Source organism: Xiphophorus couchianus, chromosome 14 (assembly GCF_001444195.1).
Source record: "Xiphophorus couchianus chromosome 14, X_couchianus-1.0, whole genome shotgun sequence".
Taxonomy (NCBI): domain Eukaryota; kingdom Metazoa; phylum Chordata; class Actinopteri; order Cyprinodontiformes; family Poeciliidae; genus Xiphophorus; species Xiphophorus couchianus.
In genome coordinates this window covers 3,892,078-3,908,826 of record NC_040241.1, presented here as the reverse complement: position 1 = coordinate 3,908,826, position 16,749 = coordinate 3,892,078, and the positions used below count along the sequence as shown (strand labels likewise).

Genomic DNA, 16,749 nt, shown 5'->3' with positions numbered 1-16,749 from the left:
TTTCAATCAGGCAGGCAATGGGCGGTGGCAAATATTTTCAGTTTGTGTTCTTTTGATTATGGGTATTATTTCATTTCACACTATTATTGTCTTGTTTGTATTTAATTGTACATCTGTGTTTTTTTAATCTGTGAAAGGTGCAATAGAATTAAAGTTTTCTTACTTAAACTGAATTAGTAAACATGACTGACTCATTAGACCTGCAGTCCAACTGAAAAGTCTTTCGATGTAGAGTGACTGTGAAATGAAGGATGACTGTGCCAGCAGTACCTTAGGCTTTGGGCAGGGGTACTGGAAGAGGTGGACCTTGCAGAAGTCATCGGCCACTGCTACCACCCTCTCATTGTGGGAGCGACACAGGGCGTTGATGTCTGTTCCGTCTGAGCCCTCCAACCACACACCTGCAAACCACAGTGTATCCCTTATGTTTGATTATCCCAACGCCACGTTTACTTGCAGAGTGTGTTTGATGCCTCTCACCTATGACATGGAAACCCAGCACACAAGTGAAAGAGGCCCATTCTCTGTCTTTGCTCTCAAAGCGGTTCCTCAGCAGCTTGCATCCTCCAGCAATGTCCCCTATTAAAACATATTGAGAGAAGTTAAGTAGGCTCTATAATAACAATAATAAGATGTGTTCCTAGTGGTACAAGCCTCTCCATCTTATGGTCTGCGGTTACTTTAGCTGATCACTACTACACATTTTTTCCTGGTATAATAATAGAATTTTTTTTTCAGTTTATAACATCCGTAGCTGCACAATTCTGGATGTGTACTTACAGTAGAGGATCTCATAGTCGCCTGAATTTGACACAATGTAACAGCTGTCTTTGGACCAGTCAAGGTGAGTTATGAAGCTGGAGTGTCCCTAATAAAAGAAAGACAGATATGATTGTAGATTATTTTATTCTGTAGTTTTCTTTTTCTTAATAAAGAAAATGTCATTAGAAACATTAATATAAGTATGGATTTATCTCAGTATATCTGTGTCGACATTTTGACTTGGTCCCTCCAAACTTCTGGTCTGGTGAAAAGAGCTCAGAAACGTCTGCATTTTTACGTCTGATGAGAGGAGCAAACCTCCCCCTCCCTTCCTCATCACTTCCTACAGAGGGACAGTAGAGAGCAAACTGACCAGCAGAATCCCAGTCTGGTTTGTGGCATGTAACACCTCTGACTGGCAATGTATACAGAGAGTGGCGAGGACAGCAGAGAGAATCATCAGGACTGAGCTTCCTTCCATCCTTGACACCGCTTCCAGTCACTACCTGACCAGGGCTCGGCCAATTTCAAAAGATTTCTCCCACCCTCACCATAGTCTGTTCTCCCTGCTGCCCTCTGATCAAAGGTTCAACAGCTTCAACTGCAGAACAACCAGATTCCACAACAGCTTCATCCCTCATGCCATAAGACTATTAAACTCCCATTAATCCTTTTATTTTTTGTATTATATTAATTAATTTATTTTATTTTATTTTTTGACCATTGCAACTAAATTTCACTCAATATGTACATGTTAAATGGACAGATGGATGACAATAAAAAGTCTATGTCTCACTGAAACATTGATCCATTTCACTTATTCTTTGAAAAATGCATTGCACATAGAGTGAAAAACTATTCTTTTCCATCCATCCATTTTCTAACACCTTTGTCCCTAGTGGGGTCAGGAGGGGTGCTGGTGCCTATCTCCAGTGAGACATTTCAGGCAAGAGGCGGGGTTCACCCTGGACAGGTCGCAGGGCAACACAGAGACAGACAGGACAAACAACCATCAACCATGCACACACACACTAACACCTAAGGAGAAGTTAGACTCAGAGAGACCGATTTACCTGACAGTCATGTTTTTGGATTGTGGGAGGAAGCCGGAGTACCCGGAGAGAACCCATCATGCACAGGGAGAACATGCAAACTCCAGACTCCTTGCCGGAAATCGAACCCGGGAACTTCTTGCTGCAAGGCAACAGTGCTACCAACTGTGCCACTGTGTTTTCTTTTAATATTCATAAATATCTTGCATTATTATACAGCAAATGAAAATGAAAAATTCAGGCAAGAATAGACCAGTCAGGACCAGACTCATAAAGAAATATCTTTAATGTCGAAATGTTATGTTATGATGTTATGGACTACACAATCATGGGGAAGACCGATGATTTGACAGCTTTTCAGCAGACGCTGACGTCCTTCACTAGGAGAATAAGCTACAAAATGTCATTTCTAAGGATGTTGGCTGTTCAGTGTGCAGCAAATTACTGGAAACTAGAGTATAAGGAAAAGTGTGTCAGAAAAAGTTGAATAAGTGCTCACTTGAAAGGATTGTGCAGTTAATTCTATTCAAATGTTTGTGTGAGATGCCTAAGGCGTGGAGCACAGCTGCAGTCAGAGCTTCAAAGGAACATGAATCCAGGACATGGGCTGCAGCTGTCACATTCCTTATGGTAGCCACTCCTGAAGCATCTTACCTGGGCTGAGGACCACAAGAACTGGGATATTGCTCAGATGTGTAAAGTCTTCTCAGATGAAATTAAAAATTGCATTTCATCTGGAAATGCCAAGGTCTGGAGGAAGACTGGATAGGAACAGAATCCATGTTGCTTGAAGTCCAGTGTGAAGTTTCTACAGTCAGTGAAGGTTTGGAGCTTTATGTCATCTGCTGCTTTTGGTATGTTGGGTTTTATCAAGTCAAGAGTAAGTTCAGCCTTCTTCCAGCAATCTATGACACCCTCTGCTGACAAGGTTTATAGAGTTTTCATTTTCCAGCAGAATTTGTCAACGGCCCAACACTGCTAAAAGTACCATGTTAATCACCGTGGTAACACCAGAAAACTGGTCTGATCTAATATAGAATCTATGGGCTGTTGTCAAGAAGAAATGACAGACACCAGAACCGACAGCAGTAGCAGCAGATTGGTGAAGGTTGCTACCAAGGTAACCTGGGCTTGTTGCACACCTCAGCAGAACCACAGGCTGATGCCTCCATGCCTCGCTGCATTAATGCAGTCATACACGCAAAAGAACCCGAATCCCAACAATTGAGAGCATATGCTGTACAGTACATGGTGGGTCCTTTTCAGCAACCCCACATTTCAGTATTTAAAAATATTATTTTCATTGGTCTTTATCTCGCTTTGTAAGTGGCACAAAGCAAATTTTCAAATTTCTAGACAAAATAATTTTTGGTTTTATTAGCTATAAGCCACAATCATCAAAATTAACAAATGCTTAAAGGGTTTCACTTTGTCAGTAAGGATTCAAAACTATAGATGTGTTTCACATACACATGCATGAATGTAACTCACATTACACCTTCCGAAGCGACTGTAGCGGCGGCCACTCTCTGTCACGCTGTAGATGTAGATGAAGTTGTCATGAGAGCCTACAGCTAAAAAGCGTCCGTCTGAAGACACAAGAAGCCATTACTTCAGCTAAAGGGGACTTCCACTGTTTTTCACATTATTCCTCCTTTCTTCAATTATGTACAGAGAAGAAAATGAAAAAAACAAAATAAAAAAAACCACAGACTTAATTAAATGTGTGTTTATATTCTATCGTTTTTTCCCTCAAAAGCGATTTTTTTAGTTTTCTATTTTAAAAAAAATACATGTTCAAAAATCACACAGAAAAGTCATCAATTTAATTTTGTGTTGAATTTTGAGGAAAGAGATTAATTTAATACAATTTGGAATAAGACAGTGGAAAAAATAAAGAGCTGTGAATATTTTCCAGATGCACAGAAAGTACTGAAACATTGTGATATGTATTACATTCTTAAAAAAAAAAAAAGTGTAATTTCTGCAGATGGCATACCTGGTGAATATCTCATGACTGATAGCTGTTCATTCCCATCTATAAATTCAGAAATCACCTCCTTGGTTACCAAGTCGAGGACCACCCACCTGTCAGTGTTACAAGGCAGACGGTCAGGGATCTGCCAGTTTAAACATGCACTGCTGCTGCCTTATGCTAACTAATCCAAGGTGAAGCTCTTTTTGTTACATTGTACAAAAAGAGCAATTGTACTGCAACACACTCCACATTTATTGACAGTGGAATGTGCCACATTTATTGACACACTCCACATTTTTTGACAGCTTGATAAAGGTGTGTAAAACACCTTCAACTAAATGAATGAATGACAAATATAATTTAGAATTCACGTCTCAGTACACTCCTTCTGTAGACAGGTGCCTGAGGCTGCAGCCCTGCAGGGTGTCGCCCTTTTGTTAAATAAATTACACTGCCTGGCCAAAAGAAAGTTGCCAAATGGATGTAACTAAGCAAATAGGTACAAGCCTCCTATTGGATAATTGCTGCATGTTTCAACTGACAAGTTATTTAGCCCCAACTGGTGCAATGAGTCGCTTCTCATTTTTGGTTGTGGAAAAGATGTCAGTCCGTTTGAGAAGGGTCAAATCATTGGCATGCATCAAACAGAGAAATATCTAAGGAATTTTCAGAAAATACTAAAATTGGGTTGAGAACTGTCCAGCGCATTATTGAAAACTGGACCCATGGTCTTTGAGAAAGAAATGTGGCCAGAAAAAAATCCTTAATGATTGTGATCGTTCCCCCAGGATTGGGAATCAAACCACAGACAGCTGAGCTTAGGACTAATAGCCTCCATAGAGCGACTGCTCTACTTCGAACTCTGCACTGTCCCTATTGCAGCTATTTTAGATGATTTTCATGTGAACAGCAGAACTTCATATTATTGCTGCACAATTATTATTTTGTATTTGTGTTGCATTACCTTCCTGTGCTGAGGCCAACAGACACAACCGATCCACTGGGGCAGAAATCAGCACACAACCCATACTCCTGTCAGTGACAAACACACCCATTTAATCTTTGTTGGATAAATGCAGTTTGTCTGTAAAAGCAAAATTGGGACATTTTCTAGACTGCAGCAAAACCTTCAGTCTGCATATCTTTCTGTTTTGAGCTTTACTTACACAAAGCTTTATTTGATTATATTTTTGTAAGGATCTTATCTCAGGACGCTTCATTAGCTTTAAAAGAATAACTAAATAAAAAGAGCCCAATTTTCAATGTGTTTTTGCTCTGGTACAAACTGATCAGCTAACTTCCTTTCAATAGAGTCCTCATCTATAATCAATAGAGGTGACACTGTTAAAGAGTCCAGCTGAAATCCCTTCACCAGTCAACTCTGTTTGCTATAAAGCAAACATTTATACCCCTAAAACTGTTTGAACAACTCCTGCAACAAAGATTGCAACCAAATCAGTCTTCTTTTTTTGGAATAATCAAGCATATCTTTGTTATGTTACTTTGATTAAATAGTGTTAAAGTCTCCAGACGGCCAGAGAACACAGGAAGCACAAGAACATCGTTCTAAAGAGTATTGAAGCACAGAGCTCAGCTAGCTCAGGAATAATCACTTATATATCTAATTTTATGAAACCCTAACAAATTTATGCTCACCTCCATATGCTCAGCACTTGTTGTGCCTCACATAGGACCCTAGCATTCTATTAATTAATTCAGCTACTGATCATTTGTCCATATGGGGGCGCTCACAGACTGTGCATAGAGCATTGAATTGTGAGAAAAAGTAAACAAATTTAGCATAAAGTAAATAACTCCAAATGAACTAATTAAATCTAAACATGCAGGCCAATTTCAATTCAATTACATGCATTCCAGTTCAACCAGATATTCCAGAAAATCTGCAGATTAATAAGATGCCCTATAAAAAAATCCTTCGTTCTGCATGAGTTTAAAAAACAGAGCTAAAATCTAGAAGAAGTGATTCTTACCTCGAGGGTGATACACCAGTCCAGGTTGTGTTCCTCTGTGTTCCACAAACACACCTGCCTGTCATGGCTACAGGAGAGGAAGATGTTCTGAGAGGGGTGAGTAGCAAGACCCCACATCTCATCTAAATGACCCTGAGACACACAGAGAGAGAGAAAGGCTGAAAATTAAAATTTCTTCTCTCCTGCTGCAGTAACAGCTGATCTGAACTGCTTGGTCCATTTACCTCAAGTATGCAAACAGAGCAAAAGGAAAAGGCAGATTATGAGCATACCTGAACTATGGCAACAAACCCATCAGAGAAAGATCCTCTGAGGATTGCATTTCGGGTTGTACCAACCAAAAGTCCCTCATCATCCACAACTGCAACAGTGCGGACAGCCCCAAACTTTTCTGGAATCTGGACATAACGTCCCAGTTAGTTCCAACATTCCAGGCATTTCCCTCCCATGAGGAGGATGCTTCACACACCTGATGTAACACAGACACACGCAGCTGCAGATCACCTCACACTCTCTCTCTGGAGCCAGGTCAGCGCTCCAGCGGATGATCTTGCGGTCCTTTCCCCCTCCGCTGAGCAGAGCTCCACACTTCAGGATGCACAGGGTAAACACACTGCCTTCGTGTGCTTTGATTGGTCGCACAATCTGGTAGGTTTCTGTTTGGAAAGCAAAGTGGGAAAGGAAAAGGTCAGGTCAAAGCTATATGGATTATTTTATACAGTTCATATTATGCTATGACTTTAAATAACATAATATATATAAAGAATGAAATCACTATGACTTTAGGATTCTAATATCAAACTGAATTTGGTAAGGTTCTCTTGCATCTTTTAGTTTTCAAGATTAGCAGACAAGGTTTTATAGCCAGAACTTTCCTGTTAGCATGTTAACACACTGACCTTTGGCCCCTTTACCAAGTGTTTTGGTATCTGCAGCAGACTTCACCCATGGCAGGATGTTGCCTTCAGAGTCTCCGGTCAGAACATCTCCAGTTAGGCTGAACACAAAGCAGTGGATGAACTTGGGCTTCTTGTATTTCTGTAAATAAGAAAAAAAAATACTTTTAAAAGCAACAATTTGACTGAGAGTTGATTTTATTTTACTTTGCCAAAGACAATGACAATTAGAGCTTTTTGTTTAATTTCTCCCCTCAAAGTCAGAAGTTTCCTATGCCTCATCTTAGGAAAGCCCAAAAGATGATGCCATGACTGTAGGCTTCTGATAGGTTACTGCATAGCATTTCAGGTAAATAAAGCTACACCTGTGGCCAGAGTTCAAACTAACTGTCTACTGGTGTGGCATTGTAACAAAATGAAACCAAATTGGCCAGAAATGTGGTCTTCCACGAGTCTGCTTCTCCCAGATGTCTGCAGATGTTCATCTCTTGGAGACGTGTCCTGTGGTGTGATGACACCAAAGTTCATGACCATGTAGGTCCAACATTACACTGAGAGAAAAAGCAGGAAGCTCAGTTGTAAAGTTTTGCTATAAGAGGGACTGGTGCACTTCGCAAAACAGATGGCTTTGTATGTAAATAGTATTGCTGTCAATTGATAAGAAGTTTTTTTAAAATCAGATTAATCACACTCTAGTGCTGTGATTAATCTCAATACCTAGCTTTATAAGCTTGATATATAAATATACAGGCAGAGTAGTTCTTACAGGAGTCGTGCAGAGGGGAAGCCCCAGTAATGTTTCTCACAGTACTCAACAGCAACTAAGGGAAACATACTCAGATTCCCTTAGTGCACATGTAGTAGCACACTTATGAATTTCGTTGTCCTTGTGACAATGACAATAAAGATTTATCTTATCTTATCTTATCTTATGGTGCACAGAGTGAACACACTGCCTCAGTGCACATGCTACATGTAGTAACATGTGCACTAAGATCTAAACATGACAAGTTGACAGTGTCATTTAATGTCAGACGGTGATAAAAACGTTACCATACATTTTTATACAGGCTTGAAGTTTTGTATTATTGTCCTTGTTGATGAAATGAATCTGTTCAAAATGGTCCTGATGTGTCATACATCCTCTTTTAGACATGAATAATGTTTGCCTTTAATTTTCAGTTCCCTTGAAAGGGGTTTCCCACTTCCCCATTCAGGCTCAAAATGAGGAAGCTGCAAACAAGATGAAAGCTCTCACTCATCACCAACCACTAACACAGAAAACCTGTCAGGACGACGTGACCGGAGACAAGCGGAAATCTGAGCCTTACTCCGAAGATGCCTTGTTTCTTGGTGAACTGCCCTGCACTGAGTGTCCAGAAGTAGACGTGGGATTTCCCACAGGTGATGATGTTGTTACTGTCACTGGGGTTGAAATCCACATCAAACACAGCCTCATTGGTCGTCTGCACACAGGAACACAGGCAGGTTCAGCTCAAGTACAGCAGAGGGACACTGAGGGTCGGTCAAGTCTTCACAGAGTGAAATGCAGCAAAATCAAACATCAAGCATACAAGTTTGGTGATGGGATCTGTACTGATGTAAATGTGGAGTTTCCTAAACTTTGGTCAGATCAAAGTAAAACCTGCCACCTTTGAATGAAAGCCAAAAAACATGTTTAGAGTTCACCACTAGCAAAAAAGTGAAGTTGGAAAAACCTTAAACATGCAGAAAAATTGGCCCTAATGGCCACTGACGTCAAACACAGAATTACTGTAGCGGGGGTTCTTGTCAGACGAGGCCAAATCAGAACTTTTTGACCAGTGGGGGAAGTGATGGAAATCCAGTACATCATGTTGATAAGACTAAACCCACTGTGAAACATTGTGGTGGCAGTTTTCTACTCCCATTTGATTTCTTACAAAAGGGAGTAGAAAATTTATCAGGTTTACTTATAACACAGCAATGGAGGTACAGCAATGGCCTACAGTATAGTATATTAATGTGTTAGAATGGCCTATTCAAAGCTCAAAACTTCAATAATATTGAGAATTTGTAGTAGGATGTTCTCCATCTAGTCTGATGTAATTATTTTGCAGAAGGGTGGGCAGTCTGTGGATATGCAAAGCTGGTAGAGTCAGAACAGACCTGCAGATGTAACTAAAGAAATGCCCAATAAAAAACATGCATGCATGTGGTTGTTATGTGACAATGTTAGAGATTTTAAGGGTCTGAATAATTTTGAGAAGAGCACAAAAAAACAGTTAAGGTTATAAAGAAAAGCTTATAAAGAAAAGAACAGTAGAGATTGCAGTAAAGTGCCACACAAAAAGCCTCATTCATGCAGGGAAGAATGTGGTGACGAAATGAGAGCGGGTGGACGTTTGCCGTCTCTCTGTGCTGTAACTCAAAGGACGGGTCCAGTGTTGGAGTGCAGTCACAGGCAGGCAGACTCTTTTAGATCATGTACATTTTTCAACACCAAACTATAAACACACACATATTCACACAAAGAATTTGCTAAATATTTAGAGTTGCCATGACAGCAATGCAGAAAAATGACTCCCAAGAAAGTTGAGTAGTTTGGGGCAAAAAGCCCATTTAAACAGAGCAGAGCCCCCTCTCCATCAGCAGGCTGCAATATGCCATCACCCTCATCTCTCTGGAGACGGAGGTAATTTATAAAGCACCAACACATTCCAATCACTTTATTTTACATGGCACAAAACTTTGCGACTCTTTCAGATTCTGTCTGAAGATGGATGGATGTCAGAGTTTAACATCCTAAAGTGATTCAAACATTACATGGGATGGTTGCCAACATGGGTGTGAATTTTATGTCATTGAAACCCATTAGACATACTGTATTTCAACTGACAGAACACTTAACATGTTCATTACCCTGGTTTGTTCTGCGTAAAAAGATCTCAAATTCATCCATGCCAAACTGGATAAATGCCAGGGTGGAATTCAAGAAATCACTTGACAGGCTGCAGAGAAAGAGCCTGCACAGATGAAGAAGTTTATTGACCTGAGTCACACCTTGATAAACAAAACCATTATAGACAATAAGATAATAGAAAAGAAGAACTTAAATAAGAGGTGATGTAATTCTCGTGAGATGGCTTATTTCCTTTCTGCATTGTGAGGACAAATTGAACAGCCCAAAGTGTGCTTCGTTTTGCATTTCTGCAAGTGTCTCTTAAATGTTTGGCTTTACAAGTGTGATATGAGATTCTGCAGTCTGAGACGATAAAAAAAAAGATTTGGAGAAAAAAAAAGCAATGACTGAACTAAACAAATACTTTGCAAGGATATTCAGTTTGATCAGGTTAATGTTGCTTACCAGCAGTGGCGGTTCTAGACCAGATGTACTTAGGGACCAGTTTTATTTTAATGGGGGCACAGAACAAAAGAACAAAACAAAAACAGTATAATATTTCATTGTTTGATAAATGAAGCCAAAGAGCCACTTGCGGCTCCAGAGTTTCAGACTTCCTGATCTAGCAGATGAAAACTGTGATCTTATCTTGGTACGGCTCAAGCTAAAACTGCAACACCTTAATGTTCATTATTAATACACAAATTATTGTAAAATGTAAAGGATGAATTAGTTATGGTTTCTGTACCAGTGCATTTTATCATATGGCATGTATTTAGTATTATCGCTTCATGCTTGGCCCATGCTATTTTATCTTCAGCAAGTAATGGTAAATGTAATTTAGGACCTGAAAAACAACCAAACTTGGTAAGTAACAAGAAAAAAAAGATCGTAAGGAAATATGGAAACCTAGAATAAAAAGTAACAACTAAACATTGTGTTTAGTGTGATCCTTCCAAAACAAGCTCCTAGAGTTAGAAAGATATTCTCAGGGGTTAGAGAGCGAGATCTAAAAGTGGTTATCCAATTTTTGGCAGATGATTCTCTAACTTACTCGCCCTTAAGAAAGAGTGGACATGTTTGGATGAGTTGCTGCAGTGACTCTGAGATATCAAAGCCTGGACTGGTGGAAAATGAAACTTAACTTCACCGTGATCTTTGCTTACCTTAATCTCTGCGTGCTTGGTCCCCTTGGTGCAATCCCACACAGACAGTATGTGTTCATTAGAGTCATCAATCACACAAAGAAAAGTTCCAGAGTCCTAAATTGTTGATTCAAAACAAGAAAATACATCATAAGTATGAAACGGTTTCAAGACCACAAACATGCCTGAAAACTCAGATTTGAATTTATTCCTCTTTTGACTTTTGTAAATATTGGTTTGTGTGTTTTTCAAAAGTTGTGTTTGTATATGTGCATTCATCTGTTTGAACAAATCCTGAGTTTGTCCAACTTTTTAGCTGAGACCTGGCACAAGCAAAGATTCAGAAATGTCCTGTCCTTTTCTGGGGGAACATGTAGATGTTGGAGAGCAAATACTCTGCAGAAATCTCTGTCACATAATATATTAATATATTTTTTACTATTGCTGTTTTTTGCCACAGTCAATTTATCTTTGATTAATTTCACCCCGCACATCACTCATATGACAACGAGGACATTCTTTGTGCTATGCTTAGTTTTCATTCCAATAGGATGAAAACTGTCACCATGCAGAACTGGGGTTCAATCCCATCAGGTCTGGTTGATCAAAGATGTTCTTTTTTATTTTACACACATAGCTTAGTTTTATACAAATTTTATTTTATAATGCAGCTTTTTAGAGCCTTCCCACTGTTGGAGTGGAGATCATTGTGACTTGAACATTTCTAAGTAGTTCACTGTCTGAAAAGTGTGGGCAGACTAGGTTCTCTACAGTCAGGCTCAAGACTAGTACAAGAAGAACTCGACAGAATTGCATCAGTGTAGCAAAAATGCTTCACTGATGCATTTTTGCTAGACTGTATCAAATTCTGACACTCAAAGCATGATCTTTTCATATATCTTTGGATGTTAAAAGTACAGTAGATATTGATATTTTGTTCAAACAAATAAAATGATCCTCGTTTTTATACAACTAATCCTCTGCTAACACACACTCACACATTGACTTGGTCTCTGCCACGCTAACTCAAACTATTTTGCAGCAGCAATAGTGTTGTTGTTTGTTTTTCTTTGTATTTTTTGTTAAATATGTTTTGATATTCACCTTATGCCATAATTAAAATGTCTAATTCCATTGGCAAGAAGTGCAAACTTTCAGGCTTCCTTTTTTCCTCCCATTGCCATGGCGAATTATGGATTAATGAAGACGTCTACACGCTTGCTCATGTTCAACTCCAAAGTAATTTGACACAGAACATTTCACCAGTTAAAGGACATTTCTTTTACTCATATACAGTATATCATGCAATCCTGATCAACATGACAACATCAAGACATTAGTCTGAGCAAATTCAAAGTAAAGAGCAGTTTACAGTTACAATGTAAACTAAAACAACTTACAGCAATGGAGAATGCCAACGATCCCATTCCCACTCCCCTCTGGAAGGTTCCAAGCCCTATTTGCTGCAGGGTGACTAGGGTAGTAGAGTCCCATATATGAACACATGCCTGCATTGGCTAAAATAAAACATAAAAACATATCATCTACAGAGCAGAACAGATCAGATCAAACTTTATTGTCCCCTAAGGAGCAATTTGCTTTTCAGACAGCAAAGACAATCACAGATAAATACATAACATAAGGGAAAAAAATATACAAAAATATACGCAGCATCCATATAGCATAAAGAACAATTATATTTATTTTATTTAAGGCAAAAATTTATTCAAATTCCCATGTATGATATATTACTAAATATTCCTGATTGCTAGACACAGGCTCAAGAGCACAGAGAGGAAAGGCGAGTAGAAGGGCAGCATGTTTCTTCCTTGCATAGGAAGGAAGTGTTTGAAGCAGATCACATAGCACTGACACAGGACAATGCAACATCAGCCATGACAGGGTTGCTATTGGTCAGTGATGATTTCGGCAGACATACAAAGACCTCATCTGTTCAACAAACATGCAGAACGTATCTGATGTCCACTCCGGTGCATACAGTAACTAAGCCTCATGATATATTTCTGTCAGTATGTTATAAATTTACACTGACCAGATACATTTTTAGGAGTCATTATAAAGTCTGCACCTGCTGGATTTCACAATTTTGAAATGTACCAATTAATTAAATGTATTGTTTTCATTCATGTGTTGTTTTCAGCGTCATCCAATCTTACTGCAACAGCAGTCGTTACCTTTCCATCTTTATCCACGCCGGCTGTCTGTCCAGATGCCACTCGAACATTGTCAGGATGAACAGCAAGACTGCAGAAAAGCAGTTTATTTCAAAACGTTTAGAGAAGAATCCAGAGGAGAAGAGAGAACAAAAGTAATTGCATGTAGTGACTCGTGTCTGTATAATAACATGTTTTCACCACAATGAAAACAACAAGATAAATTGTATAGTTTGTGTCACGTATTTGAGAATGTTTGTCATAGAGCGGATCTCACACACTGCTGATAATTGGTGGCTCTGCTCTATGGGGCTCTGGATGGGACAAAGTACCTGTCACCATCATTACAAATGGATTGGAAGCTTTAGCATCAAGAACACATCAGTGAAAGCAATAATAGGACGTAGTGTGCCATATTATTGCACAGTTGATTCTGATGAAGTATTGGACAGTTTATATTCTTAAATTAATTGCACCGCCAACAGGGATAAATTAAAACTTGATGAGGACAATCCTCAGTCAGAAGCTCTGATATCCAACCAGATCACTGATGTGGTTGTTCATCACATCAGTTTTTAATGTCAGAATGAATTCTCAAGCTGTTCAGGCTGCAGAAAGTTTCTGCTTTACAGAAAAACTCCTTAACCTTCAACATGCTGCTCTCCACAGCCCATGTCTTGTGACCAAATTTGAATTGAAAGACAATAAGAGATGCATCATCCAAGAGCTATTTTACAGCTGAGAGCAAACACTCTCATATATTAGTTTTATTATTACATCACACAATCATAACACGCCAAGCCCAAACAGGCTTACAGGAAACCTCATCTAAATAAAGAAATAGAATGCAGTTCATAAGCTGAAGGTCATATGAGTTAACAATCATTCTGCTGTTGTGAGGCTATCTGAAGATCATGAAGCCAATGATCGCAAAAATTCTAAATCATTTTAGAGCCTGACAAAGATCAGATTATCTCTATCATTCCTTGAAATATGAAAAACTAGGACTGAAAGAGGATGAACTTCCCTTTCTCATGATGACAGCAATGCTTGTCTGCACATCCACTTATTATTATTATAGGGAGATTATCTTAGTAAAGTGATTTAACAGCTTGTTTAGATTGTTTTCCCTCCAACTTCACTAAAACCAAATAATAATCTGCTGCTTGTTCTCAAACAAATAGATTAGATCACAAATCTGTACAAATAGTTTCAGATCTGGAAGAAACATTTTTTACAGCCTATTTTTATGTCATCCCCTGGCACTCTGTTAGTACTTCAATAAGGTCATAAAGAGAATAATCAGTGTGATAACACATTTAGAAGCAATCTATATTTTCAGCATTTCAGTCTTTCTTCAGAGAACAGGACTGACCCCTTGTCCAGGGTAAATGCTGCCTGGCTAAGCAAGACAATGACGCTACCGGTCAGCTGCCGTCGCAGGTCATCTAGCATGCAGACCATGCTGTTGGAAATGGTTTCCAATGGTCTGACATGACACTCGGGTGCCAGGAGTTCAGAGGCATCCATCATGCAGTTCCACCAGGAACTGATCACAGTGAAGTGGTCATCAGTGTGGGATGTGGCTAAAGGTCATCCACTTCTCTGCCTTTCTGTGACTCTGCCAGTCTCTCTGTATCTCTGTTGAAACTAGCTGTGGAAACTGAAACTCTAAGCTCAGCAATCTGAGAATGTTCACCTGTAAAGGTTATAGTACAATTAAGGTTCATCCTGAAACTTCGCCTAAATCAAGCCAAGCATTCTTTGCTTCTTGTGAGAAATACATGCTGTCAACATGGAAGAACACAGAATATCACTCCATGTCAAGTCAAATGAAGAGAACAAAGTTTTTCTTGATCATACGCAGAGGATTGTTTAGTTTTACTGACCATCGGACAGAGTCGGTGTGTTTGCGGTAGTGGCGCTGCATGCGGTTCTTGATGTGATAGAGCACAATGACACAAGCAATGAAGTAAACCGCTTCACCAGATGGAAGGAAGAATAAGTTAGCACGGCAGTCCCGTCCCCGGTAACCGTAGCTACGGACAGGGTTAAGGTGGGAACACTTACGTTTTGCAATGCAACAATACATATGAAAAACCATTCACATATTTATCACAATGTTTAAATTGGGAGCTGTACTTTAGATAAATAAAAACTACTCTAAGTTAATTAATGACACAGACTCTTATGCTTAATAAAATCTAGACTTTTTACACATCAACTATAGGAAGGCTGATGTACCTAAAATTAAATTCATCATCCCTTTGATGAAGACACTGAGGTCTGCTGTATCCTTTATATGTTGCAATAAGAAGCATAGTTGCAAAGAAATCCTCCAGGCTTGTCTCCACCCTTCCTAAACTTTGTGAGTGAATGTTTTAACGTTTCAACAAACCAAAACTTGCAGGCCACAACTATGAAAAAAAACAAAAACATACTTGTAACATTATACCGTTACTATGGGTTACTTCTGCAGGTTTTGGCAAAATCCATGGCATTATGAACAGCTCCCAAAGCCAGTCAGGTTGGATGGAAGAAGAAGAGGGATTTACATTTTTTAGCATCACAAAATATATAAATATTTACATCAACTGAGGAATAACTTCACATATATGAGATTTTGGGAACAAAGTATTAAGGGCAAACCTAAATACAGTATGATGGGGCATGATGACGAACTGTCAAAGATTTGATCAAAAGATTCTTCAGCAGTGCTTTGGATTAAGGGTGTGTACACTGATGTGTATCCTGTTTTCTGTAATTGCTTTGATTCCCGATTGATTTGCTAGGGTTCTGTTAGAACTATACAGGACATATGTCACATTAAAGGTGGAAAAAATTATAAAATTACATGATTTTTACCTCAGAAAAACCTGTATTTATACTGTACACTTTTTACATCCTCTGTATGAGAGCAGTTCTTTCCACAGCATCATATCTTTCATCCATCAACGGAGTGAAAGAAACCAGGTGTGAATGTAACACAAGCCCAATAACATAAACACACAGCTGAGCACCATGTGGCCCTCCTGTGGAAGGATACACCCAGTCCAGCTCCAGTCTCTCTGAAGGCAGCTCCATCTTCAGGTTGTCATAGTTCTGGATGTTGGATGGGACGTACATGGTGATGGGTCGGCCACGGATGAACATTTTAATTGACTGTTCTGGATAAGATAATAGAGAGATAAGATGAACTTTATTGTACCGACGGAAATTTGTCTCATGTACACACTCTGGATGCTGCATAACCCAAAACCATGACCATCGTATTACAGCCACACATAAAACCCACTTTCATAATGAATCTATTTCAAGAGAAATAACTACGTAAAAGAAGAACGACTCAAGAACACAAGAAAAAAAAAACAAATCACACTATAAAACCTCTTGTGGCTTTGCTCTTATCTGGATGCTATTGTCTGATGACATTAATTAAAGACATTAATGTACTCAGGCATCTAGTAATGTTTTCTAACATTAACAGAATTAGGTATTGAAACTGTTTCTCAAATATTTCAATCCCCATGAAAAAGAATTTACAGGCGTGCCGTGGTGGCGTAGGGGATAGAGCGACCCATGTTTGGAGGCCTTGAGTCCTTGACGCGGCCGTTGCAGGTTCGACTCCCGGACCCGACGATATTTGCCACATGTCTTTCCCCCTGTACTTCCCCCTTTCCTGTCAGCCTACTGTCATATAAGGGATACTAGAGCCCACAAAAGACCCCCTGGAGGGGTAAAAAAAAAAAAAAAAAAGGATTTACATAAATTCAGCAATGTCATCTTCACAATTCAGATTCATTTCTCCATAGGCAGCTCTTCTGTTTAGTTCAAATTAACAACATATCTAAAGGGTAGAAATGCTTTGCA

General features: G+C 39.2%; 1 protein-coding gene across 2 annotated transcripts in view; it reads right to left on the bottom strand.

Moving 5' to 3' along the window:
- The window catches only part of eml3 (EMAP like 3), a 47,975-nt gene that overhangs the window by 1,501 nt on the left and 29,725 nt on the right, over positions 1-16,749 (bottom strand). For both annotated transcript variants that reach the window (XM_028038530.1, XM_028038531.1), the window contains 16 exons: positions 15,926-16,046; positions 14,769-14,918; positions 12,901-12,970; positions 12,106-12,222; positions 10,727-10,822; positions 8,011-8,145; positions 6,683-6,821; positions 6,288-6,439; positions 6,056-6,181; positions 5,784-5,915; positions 4,757-4,824; positions 3,814-3,902; positions 3,306-3,403; positions 781-868; positions 481-579; positions 271-401 (listed from right to left, as the gene is read on the bottom strand). In XM_028038530.1, coding sequence (XP_027894331.1) covers positions 271-401; positions 481-579; positions 781-868; positions 3,306-3,403; positions 3,814-3,902; positions 4,757-4,824; positions 5,784-5,915; positions 6,056-6,181; positions 6,288-6,439; positions 6,683-6,821; positions 8,011-8,145; positions 10,727-10,822; positions 12,106-12,222; positions 12,901-12,970; positions 14,769-14,918; positions 15,926-16,046 — 1,811 coding nt within the window. The remainder of the gene's footprint in view (positions 1-270; positions 402-480; positions 580-780; positions 869-3,305; positions 3,404-3,813; positions 3,903-4,756; positions 4,825-5,783; positions 5,916-6,055; positions 6,182-6,287; positions 6,440-6,682; positions 6,822-8,010; positions 8,146-10,726; positions 10,823-12,105; positions 12,223-12,900; positions 12,971-14,768; positions 14,919-15,925; positions 16,047-16,749) is intronic.